The 19676-nt window shown below is 54.9% G+C and overlaps 1 protein-coding gene across 1 annotated transcript; it reads right to left on the bottom strand.

Annotated features, from left to right (window-relative positions):
• Window positions 1-8514: 8514 nt before the first annotated feature.
• CALM3 (calmodulin 3) lies at window positions 8515-18088 on the bottom strand. The gene is made up of 6 exons (XM_010377431.2): window positions 17893-18088; window positions 13458-13488; window positions 10970-11113; window positions 10702-10808; window positions 10311-10446; window positions 8515-10167 (listed from the first exon to the last, which is right to left on the bottom strand). The coding sequence occupies exons 1-6, from the start codon at window positions 17893-17895 to the stop codon at window positions 10139-10141; spliced, it is 450 nt and encodes a 149-aa protein (XP_010375733.1). The 5' UTR covers window positions 17896-18088; the 3' UTR covers window positions 8515-10138.
• Window positions 18089-19676: the final 1588 nt, after the last annotated feature.

The raw sequence follows: 19676 nt of genomic DNA, 5'->3' as shown, positions 1-19676 counted from the left end.
TCCTAACCTCGTGATCCACCCGCCTCAGCCTCCCAAAGTGCTAGGATTACAGGGGTGAGCCACCGCACCCGGCCCCTATAGCAGTCTTGCAGAGTAATTATATTGGTTGAATTTAATAATAAAAAATGTTGGCTGGGCACGGTGGCTCATGCCTGTAATCCCCACACTTTGGGAGGTTAAGGTGGGTGGATCACCTGAGGTTAGGCATTCGAGACCAGCCGGGCCAACATGGTGAAACCCCATCTCTACTAAAAATACAAAAATTAACTGGGTGTGGTGGCGCATGCATGTAGTCCCAGCTACTCAGGAGGCTGAGACACAAGACTTTCTTGAACCTGGGAGGCAGAGGTTACAGTGAGCCGAGATGGTCACTCCAGTCTGGGCCACAGAACAAGACTCTGTCTCAAAAAAAAAAAAAAAAAAAAATCCACTTGTTAAAAACAAAACACAACAGGTTGACAAACATGATTGGGACCTGACTTTGTCACCAAGACTGGCCAAACCTTGGCCAACCCTCCTACCCCCAACAGAGGCTGGTGAGGAAGGGATGGGGGGTTCTGGAGAAGGGCATTGAGGAGTGCTCACCTCCTCTCTCTGTGTCACCCCCGGAGGTGGGTCAGTTCCACCCATCTGACCTCTGAGGTCTCACTATATACTGGGCAGAGCTGAGCATTGGAACCACAGCATCCTTGCCTGTGGTGGGTGCTGCTCTCATTTCCATTTTTCAGATGAGGATTAAAGGAAGGTAAGGATGCAATGTAGAAGCTGGGGTTCTGCAGGCTCTTACCCCCACCAGGGCCTGACATATCATCACTGTTTACTGCAGACCCCTTCCCCTCACCCCACCTCTGACCTGAGGTGTCTACACTAACAGGCCAGAGGTTTTCAGACAATGCCCCTCATCGACGCTTTGCCCCTCGGGGGTGATTTGGAAACTCCTCCTAGCTGGGATCCTGGCCCCTGACTGCCCAAGTTCATCCGCTCTGCCAGCTGCCCGGGTCCTGTCCGTAGAGCTCTATATGGCAGTCACTGCCAGCTTTTGAAAGCTCCCAGGGCTCAGGCACCACCTGGAGGCTCCGGGCCAGCCCCCGCACTCCCACTCCCCTGCAGGCCTTGACTGAGGCCACATCAGATGACTGTGGTTTCCCTCAAGAGGCCATGACATTTTGGGTCTCCGCATCTTTGCTTATTGAGCTCACTCTTCCTGTAACTGTCTTTTTCCCTTTTCCATCCGTCAAAGACACCCTTGCTCTTCAAATTCTTTCTTACATTTTTCTTCCTTAAAGACGCAACCAATCCTCCCTCAAAGGCCCTCAGCACTTTTTCGGCTGCACGATGGCACTGGCCGCAGCCTGCCATGGCAAGGACATGTGTCTGCTCACCTGTTCCGCAGGGTCTTGTTGAAGGACTATTGTATGTCAGGGCTTGTCCCTGTGATGCTGGTGACATGGCAGTGACAGAGATAGACCTAGCCCTGCCCTACCGAAGCTCAGAGTTCGGTGGGGGAGACAACCCTGTCCTCAGAGTGGGCATGAAGCAGGGTGGAAGGGTGTCTAGGCAGGAGGGTGTGGTGGCTTACACCTGTAATCCCAGAGCTTTGGGAGGCCAAGGCGGGTGGATCACCTGAGGTCAGGAGGAGGAGATGGCTGATTGGGGAACTGAGGTTTAGAAGAAAGTGAACCAAGTTAAATGTTTCTGGCCAGGCGCAGTGGCTCACGCCTGTAATCCCAGCACTTTGGGAGGCCAATGCAGGCGAATCACAAAGTCAGGAGTTCAAGACCAACCTGGCCAATATGGTGAAATCCCAACTCTACTAAAAATACAAAAATTAGCTAGGTGTGGTGGCAGGCACCTGCATTCCCAGCTACTTGGGAGGCTGAGGCAGGAGAATCTCTTGAACCCGGGAGGCAGAGCTTGCAGTGAGCTGAGATCACGCCACTGCACTCCAGCCTGGGCGACAGAGCAAGACTCCGTCTCAAAAAAAAAAAAAAAAAAAAAAAAAAAGGCGTTTCTGTCGGTTTCTGTCGTGCTTACACCTCCAACTGGGGCATCTAATGCCTCCCTTCTTCAGCCTCCTGTGTATTCATTAACTCAACATACATTCCCTTAAGTTACTCTGGTCTGGACCCGAGGCTGCCTTGTGCCCACTGGGAATATAGTGCTGACTGACATAGCCTTGGCCCTACCTCATTCACGATCCGCTTGGGTGACCGAATAATCACATAAAAATGTGTTACAAAGGTCGGGTGCAGTGGCTCATGCCTGTAATCCCAGCATTTTGGGAGGCTGAGGCAGGTGGATCTCTTGAGCTCAGGAGTTCAAGAGCAGCCTGGGCAATATGGTGAAACCTCTTCGCTACAGAAAATACAAAAATTAGCTGGGTGGGTGTGGTGGTGTGCGCCTATAGTCCCAGCGACTTGGGAGGTTGAGGTGGGAGGATTGCTTGGGTCCGGGAAGTCGATGCTACAGTGAGCTATGATCATGTCACTGTATTCCAGCCTGGGTGACAGAGCAAGACTCTGTTCTAAAAAACAAAATGTTTTATAATAAGCAGCTAAGATACAAAATTACGAGCTGTACTAAGGCGGCGCAGTGCAAGGATCTGTGGAAATATAGACAGTCGTCCCTCATTATCCTTGGGGGATTGGTTCCAGGACCTTCCTGGGATACCAAAATCTGCGGATGCTCAAGTTCCTTATATACAACGGTGTCATATTTGCATATAACTTACATACGTCCTTCTTTATACCTTAACTCATCTCTAGATTACCTATAACACCTAATTCAATGCAAATGCTATGTAAATAATTGTACTGTATTGTTTTAAAATTTGTATATTTTATTGTTTTTTGTTTTGTTTTGTTTTTTGAGACAGAGTCTTGCTGTGTCACCCAGGCATGCAGTGGTGCGATCTCAGCTCACTGCAACCTCCACCTCCCAGGTTCAAGCAATTCTTGGGCCTCAGCCTCTTGATTGGCTGGGATTACAGGAGCCCAGCACCACACCTGGCTAACTTTTTTTTTGTGGCGGGGGTGGGGCGGACAGGGTCTCATTCTGCTGCCTAGACTGGAGTGCAGTGGCTCCATCTCAGCTTGCTGCAACCTCTGCCCCCCTGGGTTCAAGCGATTCTCCTGCCTTGGCCTCCTGAGTAGCTGGGACTACAGGTGCGCACCACTACCGCCCGGCTAATTTTTGTATTTTTAGTAGAGACGGGGTTTCATTATGTTGGCCAGGCTGGTCTCGAACTCCTGACCTCAAATAATCTACCTACCTTGCCCTCCCAAAATGCTGGGATTAGAAGCGTGAGCCACCGCTCCCAGCTTACCTGGCTAATTTTTGTATTTTTAGTAGAGATGGGGTTTCATTATGTTGGCCAGGCTGGTCTCAAATTCCTGACCTCAGGTGATCCACCTACCTCAGCCTCCCAAAGTGCTGGGATTATAGGAGTGAGCCCCCGCACCCTGTTTGTTTTGAACATTTTTCATCTGCAGTTGGCTCAAACCAGCAGACACAGAGGGTGACTGGTCTAGGCGCCTGCCCTGGTCTGGAGTGGGGCTCAGGAAGTGATGTGCTGGGAACGGGGGACTCAAAGGGACTTGATTCATTTTACGATTTATTTCTTTTTATTCATTCCCATCTTCCTAGCACCCGACCTGACCCACAAATGAGACTTAAACACCGGCGCACACACACACACGCCGTGGGCTGGGCCTGGGAGTTGTAGCTCTTAAGGGTCTTCCGTGGTCATTGCCCCACCTGCTGGTCACACTGGGAGTGACACTCAGGAGTGGCCCCAGAGCCAGTCTCTGGGAAGTGAGGGGATCCTTGGGAGCCCTCAGGCGGCCCTGGTTGGGTATGTCCCCTTGTCTGATCACTTTCTCAGGACAGGTTTTGAACTGGTCTAGTAGACCTGCGAGGCTGAACTGGAAATGACTCCCGGTCCAGGCATTTCTCTGCTTTGGGCTGCAGCCGAGCCTCTCAGTGCTTGCCCAGGGGCCATTAGAAGCTGAGTGCGGTCTATGGGTCTTTGATTAATAAAAAATGGGAAGGGAAGTCATGATTATTTAATAATGTAGCCTGTCTGGGAGTAAAAGTCTTTCAAAACATAGGGCCCAAGGGGGAAACTACTGATAGGCAGCTGAGAAGCATGAGTACCGGGATGCGGTGGGAGAAGCCGTGGGCGTTGGGATCCGAGCGCGCTGGGCTTTGAGACCCGGCTCAGCTGCTTCCAGGAAATGTGGTGTGATGCAAGAGGCTTCACCTGCCGGGCCTCCACTCCTCTACGGCCAGATTTCTCCAGTGACTCCTGCCGGCATGCCTGGGCAGGGTCCGCACACCTTGAGTGGGTGCTGCGTTTTAGTGTGAGTCCATCCAGCCTGGGTGTGAAATGATGTCTATAAAGTTTGGCACGGCCGGGCGCGGTGGCTCACGCCTGTAATCCTAGCACTTTGGGAAGCCGAGGCGGGCGGATTGCCTGAGCTCAGAAGTTTGAGACCATCCTGGGCAACACGGTGAAACCCCCCTCTCTACTAAAATACAAAAGAAATTAGTGGGGCGTGGCGACACGCGCCTGCGATCCCAGCTACTCAGGAGGCCGAGGCAGGAGAATTGCTTGAACCCCGGAGGCAGAGGTTGCAATGAGCCGAGATGACGCCACTGCACTCCAGCCTGCGGTGTGGGGGGGGGGGGGGGGGGGGGGGGGGGCGGTGCGGAAGAGAGAGAGAGTTTGGCATCCCAGCACTTTAGGAGGTTGAGGCAGACTGAGGTCATCTGAGGTCAGGAATTGGAGACCAGCCTGGCCAACATGGTGAAACCCTGTCTCTACCAAAAATACAAAAATTAGCTGAGTGTGGTAGCAGGCACCTGTAATCCCAGCTACTCGGGAGGCTGAGGCAGGAGAATCGCTTGAACCTGGGAGGTGGAGGTTGTAGTAAGCTGAGATTTCACCACTGATCTACAGCCTGGGCAACAAGAGCAAAACTCCATCTCAAAAAAAAAAAAAAAAAAAAAAAAAAAAAAAAAGTGCAGGCTGGGCATGGTGGCTCACACCTATAATCTCAGCACTTTGGGAGGCTGAGGCGGGCAGATGAGGAGGTCAGGAGTTCGAGACCAGCCTGGCCAACATAGTGAAACCCCGTCTCTACTAAAAATACAAAAAATTAGCCAGGTGTGGTGGCGTGTGCCTGTAATCCCAGCTACTCAGGTGGCTGAAGCAGGAAAATTGTTTGAACCTGGGAGGCGGAGGTTGCAGTGAGCCGAGATCGCACCACTGCACTCCAGCCTGAACAACAGTATGAGACTCCGTCTCAATAAATAAATAAATAAATAAAATTAGAAATACAAAAAATAGGCCTGGCGCGGGGGCTCAAGCCTGTAATCCCAGCACTTTGGGAGGCCGAGACGGGCGGATCACGAGGTCAGGAGATCGAGACCATCCTGGCTAACACGGTGAAACTCCATTTCTACTGAAAAATACAAAAAATTAGCTGGGCAAGGTGGCGGGCGCCTGTAGTCCCAGCTACTCGGGAGGCTGAGGCAGAATGGCGTAAATCCGGGAGGTGGAGCTTGCAGTGAGCTGAGATCCGGCCACTGCACTCCAGCCTGGGCGACAGAGCGAGACGCCGTCTCAAAAAAAAAAAAAAAAAAAAAATACAAAAATTAGCCAGGCGTGGTGGTGGGCACCTGTAATCCCAGCTACTGGGTAGGCCGAGGCAGGAGAATCATTTGAACCTGGGAGGTGGAGGTTGCAGTGAGCTGAGATCCACTGCACTCCAGCCTGGGTGACAGAGTAAGACTCCGTCTCAAAAAAAAAAAAAAAAAAATGCCAGGCGTGGTGGCTTACACCTGTAATCCCAGAGCTTTGGGAGGCCAAGGTGGGTGGATCACTTGAGATCAGGAGTTTGAGACCAGCCTGGCCAACATGGTGAAACCCTGTCTCTACAAAAATACAAAAATTAGCCAGGCGTGGTGGTAGACACCTGTAATCCCACCTACTCAAGAGGCTGAGGCAAGAGAATCACTTGAACCTGGGAGGTGGAGGCTGCAGTGAGCCAAGATCACACCACTGCACTCCAGCCTGGGAGACAAGAGTGGGACTCCATCTTAAAAAAAAAAAAAAAAATTAGCCAGGCGTGGTGGTGCATGCCTGTAATCCCAACTACTGGGGAGGTCAAGGCAGGAAGGCAAGAGAATAGCTTGAACCTGGGAGGCAGAGGTTGCAGTGAGCTGAGATCACGCTATTGCACTGCGGCCTGGGCAACAGAGTGAGACTCTGTCTTAAAAAAAAAAAAGAGTTTGACACAACCCAAGTTGGTGGATATTTGTATCATCTTCCCTTACAGATTATCATTTGCCATTTTGCAGACTTGTAAATGCAGGCTGAGGGAAGTGAAATCGCTGCTCCAAGGTTATTGTGGCAGTGGTGGCCCCTTGGGACTTAGTGAGCACAAAGGTTCATTCTTGTGAGTGAGTCTCAACCTGGAATTTGAGCCCAATCCTGTGGGAAACCACAGCCCATCTTTGACTCAACTACTAGACCAGAATTTTCCCCGGGTACCCTGACTGCTAAAGGGGCAGCTCCCATTTCAGACCCCACCACTGGGACACCAGACTCAGCCTGGCCTCTCCACTGGCTCTGGCTCTGGCCTGCCTGAAGGCTGTCTGTTTTTAAACTATCATTTACCCTAAAGCCCAGCTGTTGGGTGCTTGGACTCCTCAGGGTCAGATCTGGTTCAGATTCTGGTTCTGTTCCTACTTCATAACCTTGCAGTAGTGACTTCACTCCTCTGGGCCTCAGTTTCCTGGTCAGCAAAATGGGAATGAATGGCATCCAGCCCAAGTGGTTGCTTTAAGGCTCTGATGAGCTCATGGATGCAGAGATTCAGAGGCAGCCCGCGAAGCAGGAAGCACCCAGCCAATGGTGGCAGGTGCTCACCGAACACTTCCTGAGCACTGCACACCCTCCTCCTTCCTGTAGGCTCACCCAATCCTCAGCTCAGCTCAGGAGGCCAGTACCATTATACCCCCATTTTGTGGACAGGGTCACTGAGGTCCAGAAACTCTAAGGCATCTCCCCAAGGCCTCAAGGCAGGTAAGTGCTGCAACTGGAAGGCTAAGGCGGGTGCTTGTGCCTAGACCCCAAGTTGTTATCCACTACACTCTACTGTCTTTACTGCACCACCAAATACCAAGCCACAACCACGTGGCAGGAAAAGGGGGCCCAGAAGCTGGAGCTCTGGAAAATGGCTTGCCACTCCCAACGTCTCCACCCATGCCGCTGGCTCTGGTGACTGGGATGCACCAGGAAAACCCAGCCAGGGACTGATCTCTCTGCCACAAGGAAGGCCGTGGGGTTGGGCCAGGCTTCCCCTGCCCTCTGAGGCCAAGTGCAGATGAGTGGAAGGACCTCTTTTCATTCCACTGACTTCTATCTCTGCTCCACCCTTGCCCAGCTTCTGTGGTTGTGTGAGAAGCTCAGAAGTTAAAGACAAGGCTTATTAACCTGTCATTCTCCATGCCCCCGAGGGAGAATGAGAAAAGCCCCTGAGGATTCTGACCCATCCCTCCACTATAGCCCCACTGGACTGGGAGGGTCTTGGTATGTTGCCCAGGCTGGTCTTGAATTCTTGGGATCAAGTAATCCTCCTGCCTCAGCCTCCCAAAGTAGGAGGCTTACAGGCATGTGCCACCGGGTGCTGTTAAGGCAGCTTCTTCCTCACATCCCCACTTGCCATGAGGAAGTTGAGCTTCCTGTGGTTTGTAATTTGGCTGTGACCACATAGTGGTTTGTATTCTGCCTTGTGTGGTTTGCAATTGTTTTGGGCTTTTTGTTTCAAATCTTCAAACCAACACTGAGTCCCATGCCCTCCCTGTGAGCTCAGGAACATGCCTTTCTCACCACTGCAGATCCAAACTTGCAATGTTTTGGCTGCCTGTGAGGCTACAGCAGTGAATGCCATCCCTCTCCCCAAAGCATCAAGAGGCTCACCCACTGCAGGGCCCACCCTTGCCTTCCTCTCTTCGCCCAGCTGGGCTCCAAGCTGCTCGGGGATCTCACCCAGCCTCGCTGGATTTCCTTCAGTTCCTAGGTGTCCAGGCTCCTCTTGCCTCAGGACTTCTATACATGTTGTCCCCCTCAACTGGAACGCCCTTCCTTCCCCTACCCAGCTAGGGGACTGCCCATCTTTCAGGTAGGTCTCAGCTCAGTCCTGCCACCGGACTGGGCTGACCCCTTCTCTGTGTGCATGATGGGGCTGCCTCAGACAGCCTTCTCAGTACTCCCCTTTCAGTCCATTTGCGCGACTATCTCCAGGACAGGACCCTGCCCTTGACCCTGTGGTCTAGCTGGGATCAGAACTGTGGTTCAGAGGCGTCCACTGGGCTGCACTGACCGGACACAGCTTCAGAGCCAGCTTGGAGGAGAGGCTCTTTCACATCTGGGCCAAAGGAGTCAGCGTGGGGGTTGGCGGGGCGGGGGGGCAGGCCAGAAACTGAGACACGAGGGGAGGAACCAAGTCAGGTAGTCACTGTATTTTATTGGAAAACATTGATATATATTTTTCTTCACAGCTTGAACTGAACACAATATTGCCCGGTTTAAAAAAAAAAACAAAACCAAAACATTCCGAAAATGTCCACAGCCTCACGCCTACCTGCCCTTACCCTCAGCTCTTGGCTGGGTCTCCCACTATGCCCCGTCCCTCCTTCCCTCAGAGGCTGGGTGCCAGAGGGTGGATGAGAAGAGATTCTCAAAGCTGGGCAGGTCCCAGGAAAAGCCACTTGATCGACCTGGGCAGTGAGGGGAAGCAGGGGGTGGGGAGGGGTGGGGGTAGGTGGTGGGGGGAGCCAGATGAAATGAACAGAAAGGGGAAAAAACCCAGACGACTGAACTGCCCACATTGACTTACTTGTCCCAGAGGCGAAAGTCAGAAGCAAGGGCACGGATCATGCTCTCCGCTGGGGTAGTATGGGGGCAGGCAGGTGGGCGAGGGGAGAGGCAGGGAAGAGGGCACGGAGCACAGATGTGAGGAAGCGGCACCAAGTCACCACAGAGAAGCGGGAGGTGCTGGCGGACCAGGACGCAGAGGCTGCCGTAGCTGCTGTCCCCTGGGCAGCTGGCCGACAAGACTGTTTTATTGCAGGTGCGTTCTCTTGAGAGCGTGGTGGGGCCCATCTTCCCTCTCCCCACCCTTTAGCTAGCCCAGCATGGTTCTGAACAAAATGAAAGTTTTAAGGGCCATAGAGGGGAAAGAAAAGAGAACCAGCACATTACAAAGCGACCATCCCCACATCCATTCCTAGGACGGGCCCTCAGGGCGGTGGGTGCTTCGTGAGGAGGGAGCGGCATGGGATGTTAGCACCAGGTATTTACAGAACAGCTCGAGAGCGCTTCAGGAACGCGGGCAAGTCCAATTTGCAGAGTGGCCAAAAAGGGCAGTCCCCACCCAGCCAAACCTCAGAAAGCCAATCGGATGGTTGCAGAACAGCAGCCAGTGGGATGCGAGTGTTGCCCACTGTCAGTCCCCTTCTGTGAGTCGGCCCCCTTGACCCCCTCCTGGGCCACATCCAGTCAACGCCGCAATTCCTCAACGCCCCTCAGTCCTTCTGGAATGCCTCTCTTGGCACCCCTGCCCCAACAGGCTGCTGGGATCTGCACATGGAATCACAGGGCTGGTTGCATGCAACGGCAAAGGGCATGCTCTTCTGCCTGGGGGGGCCTCTTGTCCCTCCCAGCAGGTCCCGGGACAGGGCTGGCAGCCACCCCAGCACCCAAAATAAGATGACAAACAAGAGGAAACAAATCAAAATGGAGGAGAGCCACCCGGGCTGGAGGAGGGCAGAGGCTCCCCAAGGGGATCTGGGGAGGGCTTCATCTTATGAATGCATCAGGCCTTGGAAGACATGGATGGAAGAGGCGAGGGCAAAAGGAAGAGATGAGGGGCATGGAGAGAGACTCAGGGAAGAAGGAGAAAGAGCAATCATGCAGCTTGGGACAAATCTTTTGTTGCTTTATCAGATTCTCAGTCAATCAATTGGTGTTTGCTAGAACCGGGGTACGCAGGGGAGTGTTGAAGAGAGAGTGCGCGCGCGAGAAGAGAGAGATCAAGAGAACGGGCATCGCCAGCTGCCCGGGGGGCCTTCACTTTGCAGTCATCATCTGTACAAACTCTGTGGAGTGAAGCAGAGAGAGAGGAGGTCAGGCGGGCAGGCTGAGTGGTGAGCGGCCCTCCCCAACACGAGGGATCTGGGGGCTTGTACCTGAAGCTGCGATTCTCTTCTTGTTCGGGAGATCAAGCCTGGCCTGGACTCACCTTCATAATTGACCTGGCCATCTCCATCGATGTCAGCCTCTCTGATCATCTCATCCACCTCCTCATCGGTCAGCTTCTCCCCCAGGTTCGTCATTACGTGACGCAGCTCTGCGGCGCTGATGTAGCCATTCCCATCCTGGGGGTTGGGGATAAAGGCTTTCACTGGGCACTTCTCCCGGCTGGGAGAGAGGCAGTGAGAGGGGTGGCTGTCATCACCATTCCTCGGCAGTGGGCACAGTGAGGGAGGCTGCCTGAGGTGGCAGAGCAGATTGGCAGTGAGGCTGGCACCGGGACCTGGGCCTCCTGGAAGTGGTAGCTCCGCGGATCCAGTTCTGTCTGTCTGCCTGAAGGCTGGGGTCAGTCTCAGAGCCGCCCCTGGAGGGTTGCTTACCTTGTCAAAGACACGGAATGCCTCTCGGATCTCCTCCTCACTGTCTGTGTCCTTCATCTTTCTGGCCATCATGGTCAGGAACTCTGGGAAGTCAATGGTCCCGTTGCCTGGAAGGTAGGGAAAGGATGGAGAATGCTCTCAGCTTGGGCCCTGGAAGATGACCCTGGGCCCTGATAGATACGGGCTCATCCATCACCCTGAGGGAGGCTCCCTGCAGTCACTCGGGGTGACCAGGAGCGGGGTTGCCCACACGCTCTGTGGGGCTCACCATCTGCATCCACCTCATTGATCATATCCTGCAGCTCTGCTTCAGTGGGGTTCTGTCCCAGGGATCTCATCACTGTCCCCAACTCCTTGGTGGTGATAGTGCCATCTCCATCCTTGTCAAAGAGGGAGAAGGCCTCCTTGAACTCTGGGGGAAGAAGGGGAAGGAGTCAGAAGTCACAAGGCCCACAGGAGAATCCTTACCTCTGGATGTTGGACGCCTTCCCTGGAGGAAGGCCAAGGGTGTCAGTCCCACCTAAAGAAACTGAGACAAACTTCAAGTCCCACGCAATCAGTTCGCTGTCCTCAGTGCTCAGGGCAAAGCCCTTCCAACCTTCATTCAACAGTTACTGAACATCAACACTGTGCTAGGTAAAGCTGTTTTTCTGGCCAGCCAGTGAAGCCGGTGGGGAAGAACGGTCTGACAGCTGTCCTTAGATGATTCTACATGTCTGTTTGGTCCCTGGCTTTGGCTTCTCCCTCAAATGATGAAATGGACCAAAGTCATGGAGTGAATGAGAGCCGAAAGGATTCTTCATCTGAGTGTATTAGCCAGGGCTGGTTGGCTGGGACGAGGAGGGGAGGCTGCAGAATGCCTCTGGCCAGCCTGAAGAGGAAACGCAGACATCCACTCCCTTCTGACTGCCAGCCCTGTTCCCTGCCGTGGGTGCTACCAGCTTCCAGAGGAGCTGAGCCACTGTGTGTGGTGAGCGTGGGGGTGGTCGGCAGCAGAACATGGCTGACGGACGGTGCGTGGGGTGAGTGGGGGGATGGAAAGTGAGGGGACCGCTGCCAAGCCAGGAGGATGAGGAGCTAGCGGTGCTGAGTGGGAAGGCCACAGCTGGGGCCGCATCAGGAGCAGGGAGAGAAGCACATGGCTCTTGCCCTCCTACTGGGCCCATTTTGGCACCTGGCGCTCCTCTACCCCCAAGCCCTCAAAGAACAGATGCCTAGCAGCCTATTCCCAGAGGGTGTGGGCTGGGGTGAGGCGGTGGACACTTTGTTAATGGGGACAGAATGAAAAGCAGACTGTTTATGTTGCACAAGGCCAGAGTTGGGAGATGGGTGGCAGGTACATTGGGAGGGACATGCACAGCTGGGCAGCTGTGGTCCTGAGCCTCTGGGCCCTGGGGACATGGCAAGAGTCTCCTTGGGGAGGCTGGCACCTCTCTGTGCTGAGGCCTTGTTGTTCTTGGGGAGGGCAGGGAGTGGGTCATGGGGGCACCCCGAGCTCATGATCACTAAACTGGGCCATCCTCTGGCTTTCCTCAGGGGTCTCCATAGCCACCTGGGGCCAACATTTTGAAGCTGCAAAGGTGATTCTGTGTTGGGGGTTGGGGGGAGAAAGGAGAGAAGGCAAGTCCATTCCTGTCTTCTCCCACTGCAGAAGCTGGGCCTTCAGTACTTGTCACACAGCCGGCTGAACCTGACAGCAGAGCTGGGGGCTGGGTAGCTGGTGGGGAGCAGAGGCCCATTCTCTGGATCGCTCCTCTGGTCTACTGTGTGCTGGCCCCTGGCTATGGAGATAAACCAAGAGTTGTTCTTTGTCCTCGGGCAGCTCAGTATGGGCGGGTAGGCAGACACGGTTCCATAATTACACAATAGTTCCTGTATCTGACCCTTCTGGGGTTTTGGAGGGGTTAGAAAAATGAATTAGATGGGATCCAGGGATTTCTTCCAGCTTGCTGAGGGAGAGATGATTGTTTGTTTAGCCAGCAAAAGTCTGCAGAGGACCTACTATGTTCTAGGCAGGCACTGAGGCTATAGCAGAGACCAACAAAACCAAGTCCCAAACTCAATGGAACTCACATCTAGTAACAGGACATACAACAGGTGAAGACAAAAGAACATAATTTCAGACGGCGAGAAAGGTTACAAAGAAAATAAAGTGATGTGAAGGACAGTAAAGGAAGGCTGTGTACTTGAGGTGGAGGTCAGGGAAGGCCTCCCGGAGGGGACATCTGAGCTAAGGGATGGGAAGGAGCTGTCCATGCCAAGCGCTGGGGAGGCACTTCCGCCAGCAGAACAGGCAGGCGCAGGCACATGCGAAAGGAAGTGCAAAGCGCAGGCAAGTGCAGAGGTGGGAGTGACGAGCCAGCTCCTGGGTGGCTCCTAAAGTGGGACAGGAGCTCTGCAGGCCCCACATGGAGGCAGGGAGCTCACCTTCTAAGCCAACCTGGCTGAAGCTGGGAGAGAGGGTTGGGTTTGTCCTACAGCCACTGATTATCAAGCCCCTAGATGACCCAGGCCCAGGAGAAGAACACAGCCTTTGGTGTCTGGTAAAGGCCTGTCTCAGGGCCATGGGGCTTGGTGTCATTGGGACACTGGTGTGCTCTTACACACATTTATCAGCATTCTAGGCACAAGGCATAGTGTTAGGTGACACAAGGGATACAGAGGTTCACCCATCAGATGTCACTTCTCGGTGGCTAAGATTTGGCTGGGGATGTGGAGGCTTTCCTGAGCTAAGATGAGGGGGATAGCAGACTCACCTGCGATCTGCTCCTCAGTCAGCTGGTCAGCCTGGAAAAGCAGGAAGGGGAAAGTCAGTCACCAGGCCAGACAGCACGGACGCATCTTCCTCACTCAGCCCAGGCCCCCGGCCCCAGTGAGGCCAGCTCCACATGGCATTCCTGCCGAGCCAGGGAGGAGCATGCCAGAGTTAGGGTCTGAGGCCGAGCCAGCGCCTGATTATCAAGTCTGGTGATTCAGAAAGCTGGGTACCAGGGTTGGCTGGACACTCAGGCCTGCTGGACGCAGGGCCCGATGAAGCAGCCCAGACCCAAGGGCTTCCAATCTCAACTCAGCATGTGGGAGCCACAGGGGCGGGAGAAATGCCTGCCCTAGCCCCAAATCAGCGGTGCTGGCATGGCCGGCACAGGTTTGCATCTCATCAGTGGGAGCCCCAGAGGCTGAGTGAAGGGAGTGATTGCCCTGGAGGCCTCATCAAGAAGCTCTAGAAGGCTCCAAACTGAAGCAGGCCAGTCCTTGGGTAGGGCAGAGGGACGATGTCTGGGGCTATCTCTGCTAGTTTCTGTGTCACCTATTTGGAGGCGCTTGGCTCAGGCAGAGTTGACCCGAGTGGCAAAAATTCTCCTAACTGGAGGCCCCGAGTTGCTCAAGCGCCTAAAGAACTCTGGTCAGGCTGGAGGCAGGCGCTCCACCCCCTGCGCACAGTGAGGGCACAGGGCACCATTCTGTTGTGTTTCTTTTGGGCAGGAGGGACACACGTCAGGGAGAGGGCTGCGGCGGGCAGCAGCAGAGGACTGAAGTCAGCTTGCACTGCAGTTTTTAACCCTTTCCAGCTTGGGCACTCTGGGGACTGGCCAGTTGGTGGCAGGCAGCCCTTGCTGCATGCGGGGTTTGGGGGTGGGGAGGAGATGCAGGGACTGGCTTCTCCTGCACTGGTGTGCTGGGCATCAGCCAGGCATAGTGATCCTAAGGGGCAGGAGCTGGGCTCGGGGGTTGGGGAGGCTGAATCCCAACATTTAGCTTTAGCAGCCAAAAGACAAATTTTCCTGGTTTTTGCTGATGCTGTTAAGAAGGCACCATCATCCCAGGACCACGGTGGGTCTGTTCCCCTTCCTTTCACAATCAGGGAAAGGGGCTCCAAGTCTACAGCAGGTTCTAGTCTTGAGTCTGAGAGCCTCAGAAATGGAAGCAAACTATTATTATGTGAATTTGCAGTATTCTACTGAGAGGTTCCAGAGGCTAGGAACAAACCACCGCCTGCCTCCCCTATCCCCACCCCCGTCCCAAATATTAACGATCACTGATCTAAAAAAGTTAGAAAAAAACAAAACAAAACAAAAAAAACCCCCAAAAAACTAAGGGAAGAGGAACTTGAGGCCAAGTCCCAAAGAGGCAGAATGGGAGGGGTAATCAAAGTGATGATCGCAGAGGGGAGAAGGCTGAGGGAGGGAGAAAGAGGAAGGTAAAGAAGGAAAATGGCACACATGCACTTTCTGGAAAAGCTCAAAGTGTAAAGGGGAGGTGGGGAGGCCAAATGAAGATTCTTCTGCATTGCCTTCAAAAAAGACAGGGTGGTTGGGCTCCTAAATGCCAACCTGGCAGCCCCAGGCCCAAGAGCCCCTTGCTCCACCCACCCCCCACCTCCCACCATCAGCAAAAAAGCCTGGGGCCATCCCTTAGGTCCTGACACCTGAGGAAGAGGCTTGGGGAAAGTGAGAAGGGAGGACCAGCTTCTGGTTACCGAGGCCAGGCAATGCCCGGGGAGGGGCAGGGGAAGAACAGAGAGGAGGGCAGCAGTGTGGGGAGGCGGCTGCCATCCCATCTGCTTTTCATTCTTTCCCCTGGCCTAGAATGGAAAAATCGAGCCCAGTCAGGGCCTTCCCACCCCACTGCTCCGCCCTGCAAGAAGTCCAACTCCCCCGACCTTTGGGCACCACTATAAGGGGCTGGGGGTGGGGGCGAGGAGGCTGTGACAGGCTGCAGACTGCCCCGAGCGGCTCTGAAGGCCAGCATTTGCCAGTCTCCACCAAAAGACTGGAAGATGCAGACGAGGCACTGCCATGCTCAGTTCTGTCACAGGGTTGCTGCAAATAGGCGTGGCTCTGCATGGAGGGCCTGTCAGACGCTCTCTCTCCCATGTTGGAAACCCACTTCTCTGCTTGGTCAAGGAAAGGTACAGATCTCAAGCAAGGTTGCTGCCCAGAAAACCGACTGCCTAAGAAGAGATCATCGATCCTTGCTCAAGGTTTCTTCCCTTTCTAGACCTGAAGACTAAACTTTCAACAAAAACTGTTTCCAAAATAACTCAGCTGGTCTCCTGCTTCCTTATCCTTCATCTTAGGCTCCAGCAAGGGGCTGGACAAGAAAAAAAACATGAGGTGGGGGAGGGAAGAGGGTGTGATTTCTCTGCCTTGCCCCAGCCCCCAGCCAATGCCAGAGAGCAGTGTTAGATGAGATCAGAAACCAAGGCCAGGGCCCCTCACCCGGGCCAAGGAGGAGCACAGAGCTCAGGCCAAAGTCCAAGGCCAGTTAACAGTGACTTGTCCCACCTCTACCTTGCTGATTACAAACGGAAAGAGAAACTAGTTGTGGCCAAAGCTTGGGTCCTATTCTGGAGGTAGGGGGCCTGCTAGTGCTTCAGGGACCCTTTAGCCAGGTTCCGCTGGGGGAAAATGGGGTAGTGGCAAGAGGAGCCATCAGGTCTGTGTCAGCAAGTATGAGATCTGATACACGGCAGCGGCTGCCTGTTCTCCCCAGCCTTGCCAGGGAGGATGGCTGCACACCGTTCCCAGGCTCAGCCTGGGGGGGCTGTGGGTGTTGTGGGTGGCAGGGAGTAGGAAAGAACTAGTCTGCTGGTTTTCTCTCAAAGCCCTAACTGTGAATTAACAGACACGCTCAGTGAGGGTCCTGAATGGAACAAGTGGTCCTCAGGCCAATCAAGGGGTCTCCCCAGAGGCACTCTCTGATCAAGCTCTGCAGCCCCCACCTCGAGGGCACGGGAATAGGCATCTGATTGTCACCGACGCCACACTGTACTGCACTGTCATTTGGCACAAGTGAGGAGGTGCAGCATGGTGCGTGGGGCTGGGGATCATGAGAAAACCGGCGCTCCTGTTGGGAAAAGGCAGTGCTCTTGGCCTGAAAAGGGCAGCAACGGAGTGAGGCTTCTAGGCTTGAAAAAGCTGGCTCATTCGAGGCACCCCAAACTTTGATCTCCCATCCCCATTTCATGAGGCTTCAGTGCGCAATAGGGGCCCGAACAGCTCCGCCCACCTGCTCCCACTGCCCTGGTGCCTTCCGCCCAGCCACGTTCTTCCTGGGGAAGGAGGACGGTAGAAAAGCTTCCTCCGGTCCCTGCAGCCCACTCCCAATCCACACTGAGCTTTCTTTGTCCTGGCCTGTCCCTGGAGACTGGCAGGGTGCTACCCACATCCACCCCCAAACCTAGGCCCACCCTGACTGCCATTCATTTTCTCCCTCCACCTCACCTCCCAACCACCCAAGCTCCCCCACTCCTCTCCTTGGAAATCCATCTTCTCATGGACCCAAACACAACACTCTTACCCCATTTAAAAAATTCTGTCTTTCTAGAGCAACAGTCTTAACCCACTAGTAACCTCAGAACCTTTTCTAGCTACTTCCAAATTAACCCCAAGGGCCCCTGTCTCCCGACTACTGGCAAGCCCCACTCTCACCATCCCTTTTCACCACCTCCACGACCCCGATCCTTCTCCGTCCGGAAGCCTTCAAGAGCATCTTCTAATCTCCGCTGCCACCCACCCCAGGCTCTTCCTCCCGTAAGCTTGCACCTCACCCTCCTCCTCCTCTGCAGTGCTGGGCTTTGGAGACCACCCTCCCCCACCCTCGGGAGTCTCATCTGTAGAAGTGACCGCCCATCCCTGACCCTCTCCTCTGCCCCACAGGAGCCCAGGGGTCGCCCCTCCCCGCCCAGGCCCAGCTACCCTCCACCACCCCATCCAGGAGCAGCCCAGCCTCCCTTCGTCCCCCGTTCCCCGCATCCTCAGGACCAAAAGCCTTCATCAGGGCCTAAATAGCTCCCCTCCCCAGCCCATCTTTCTCATTTCGTCCCCTGGGGTCCAAACACCTCCACTCTGAGACTCAACGCCCCATCCTGGGTCCAAAATCCTTTTGAGCGGTCCCACTGAGGGTCCCGATCCTCCATCCGGGGTTCAAATGTCCCATTTAGGGGCTCAGATAACCATTTGTGGGCTTAAACATCTCATTTGGTGCTAAAGTCGCTTCTGGAAACCTTTGGGGATCCAGACGTCCCGCTCTGGGTTCAACGGCCCCCAACAACGGGGGTAGAAAGCGGTCCCGAGGCTCTCGCCGGGCCCGGACGCCCCCCACTCTGGGCTCCGTCGCCCCCTCAGGGGTCCTGCCCCGCTAAGCCCGCCTCAGAGCCCGCAGCCTCGGCGGCCACCCAGCCTCACTCACCATGGCGAGGTCCGGGGTGTCCGGAGCACGGGGATCAAGGTTCCTCCGGCGGCGGCAGCAGCTGCAGCAGTTCCAGCTCCGCCGCGCGTCCGCGCCTCCACACTCACTGCCCGCAGCGCGCGCGCCGCCGCCGCCGCCGCCCGCCCCAACGGTCCCTCAACGGCCGCCGCGCGCGCCCTGCCTCGCTCGGCCCCGCCCCACCCGGCCCGCGCGCCGCCGCACTGCGGCTCCCACGGATCCCTCCGCGCCCAGCTCCACACCAACGGGACAGCGAATCTCTCGTCTCCACCCTGCACAGGAACTGGATTTGCCACCGGGCGCGCGCGCGCGCGCGCTCCCGCCGCCGGACTACTTTTCCTCGCCGCGCGCCCCGCCTCCCGGGCCCACTCCACTTTCCCCCCTTGGCGGAGGGACACGGCGCGGCGGTGCGTGACGCGTCCCTCTGTGAGTCGGAGCCCGGCCCATGGCGGAAATGAGAGCGTGGCGCCCATTGGTCCGACCTTCCCTGCAATGCGTCAAACTGGGGCGAGCCACTGCAAGGTGGTGGTGGGGAAGTCTGGACTCTGTGGCCGCGTGGGGTTTTGAGGAGTAACGAGGCGAAGGGGGAAACGGTGTGGCCTTTAGAGAAGCAAATACATCGTTACTGTGGCCAGGGAATGGTAAAAAGCCTGGCGACAAATGCAGAAGGGCTTTCTCGGCTCTCCCCTTTAACCGCTGGAAGATGGTTCAATCCAAAATGCTAGGGTTTAGAAGCTCCGCCCCTAACTGGGCCCTTCGTGGTGGCGGGGTCTGCAAGGTGCCACCTAACGCTCAAAGGTTCTGCCCTCCCTGGTCTTGTCTCTGCGTCCTAAGACGCACTCAGCCTGTGGGCGGGACCCCCGGGCCCGATTCATTCTTGATCCGCTGAGGGTCTGTGAAATTAGGACCATCCCAGGACAGCCTATGGGAACAGGGTATTCATTCAGTCATTCGTGCTATAAGCGTTAATTAGGCGCCTGCTGTATGCAGGGACCTGAGCTTGGCTGGGCGGGGGAGACTATACTCCCCAACCAGTCTCTGCAGACAGACGACCTCATTCCTTATTCCAGTGTTCCAGCCATAGGAGGAAAAAGAACTGAAACTTTTGTTTATAGGAGCTCAGAAAATGATCACCTCCACCCCCTCCCCCGTTTAGGATAGGAAATGACAGTCTCCTGCCTTTCCCCTCCCCACCATGGTGATGGGTGAGAGATGGGCAAACGAGTCAGGCTGGACCAATCATTATGCTCCACCTGGAACAGAATGGAGACTGAACTAATGAGAGTCCTTCCCTGGGTTTTTGAATCTGCAGCCTGGGCACAAGAAGCCTTTTCTCTTTGGGTGGGTCCTTCCCACAGGTTCTGACTATGGTCATTTTCCCACTCTGCCCCCTATCTTGAGGAAGAAAGTGTCTAGAGAAGAAGAGAATAATAAAACTGACACAGTGGAGAGGTAAAGAAGATGGAGCAAGAGGCCGGACGCGGTGGCTCATGCCTGTAATCCTAATATTTTGGGAAGCGGAGGTGGGCAGATTGTCAGAGCGCAGGAGTTCGAGACCAGCCTGGCCAACATGGCGAAACCCCGTCTCTACTAAAAATACAACAATTAGGACAGGAAGCGTTGGCTCAGGCCTGTAAATCCCAGCCCTTTGTGAGGCTGAGGTGGGTGGATCGCCTTGGGTCAGGAGTTCAAGATCAGTCTGGCCAACGTGGTGAAACCCCATCTCTACTAAAAATACAAAAATTAGCCGGGCATGGTGGGGTGCG

This window comes from Rhinopithecus roxellana, chromosome 12 (genome assembly GCF_007565055.1).
Source record: "Rhinopithecus roxellana isolate Shanxi Qingling chromosome 12, ASM756505v1, whole genome shotgun sequence".
NCBI lineage: Eukaryota > Metazoa > Chordata > Mammalia > Primates > Cercopithecidae > Rhinopithecus > Rhinopithecus roxellana.
Note: the sequence above shows the minus strand (reverse complement) of the source record. Positions and strands in the feature narration are given on the sequence as shown.

What these genes read in the sequence shown, in the direction of transcription:
- CALM3 (XM_010377431.2), bottom strand. An exon ending in GACTGAGGAGCAGATCGCAG is followed by an intron (nt 11,114 to 13,457) that starts GTGAGTCTGCTA and finishes TTCTTCCCCCAG; the next exon opens with AGTTCAAGGAGGCCTTCTCC. An exon ending in CAATGAGGTGGATGCAGATG is followed by an intron (nt 10,809 to 10,969) that starts GTGAGCCCCACA and finishes CCTACCTTCCAG; the next exon opens with GCAACGGGACCATTGACTTC.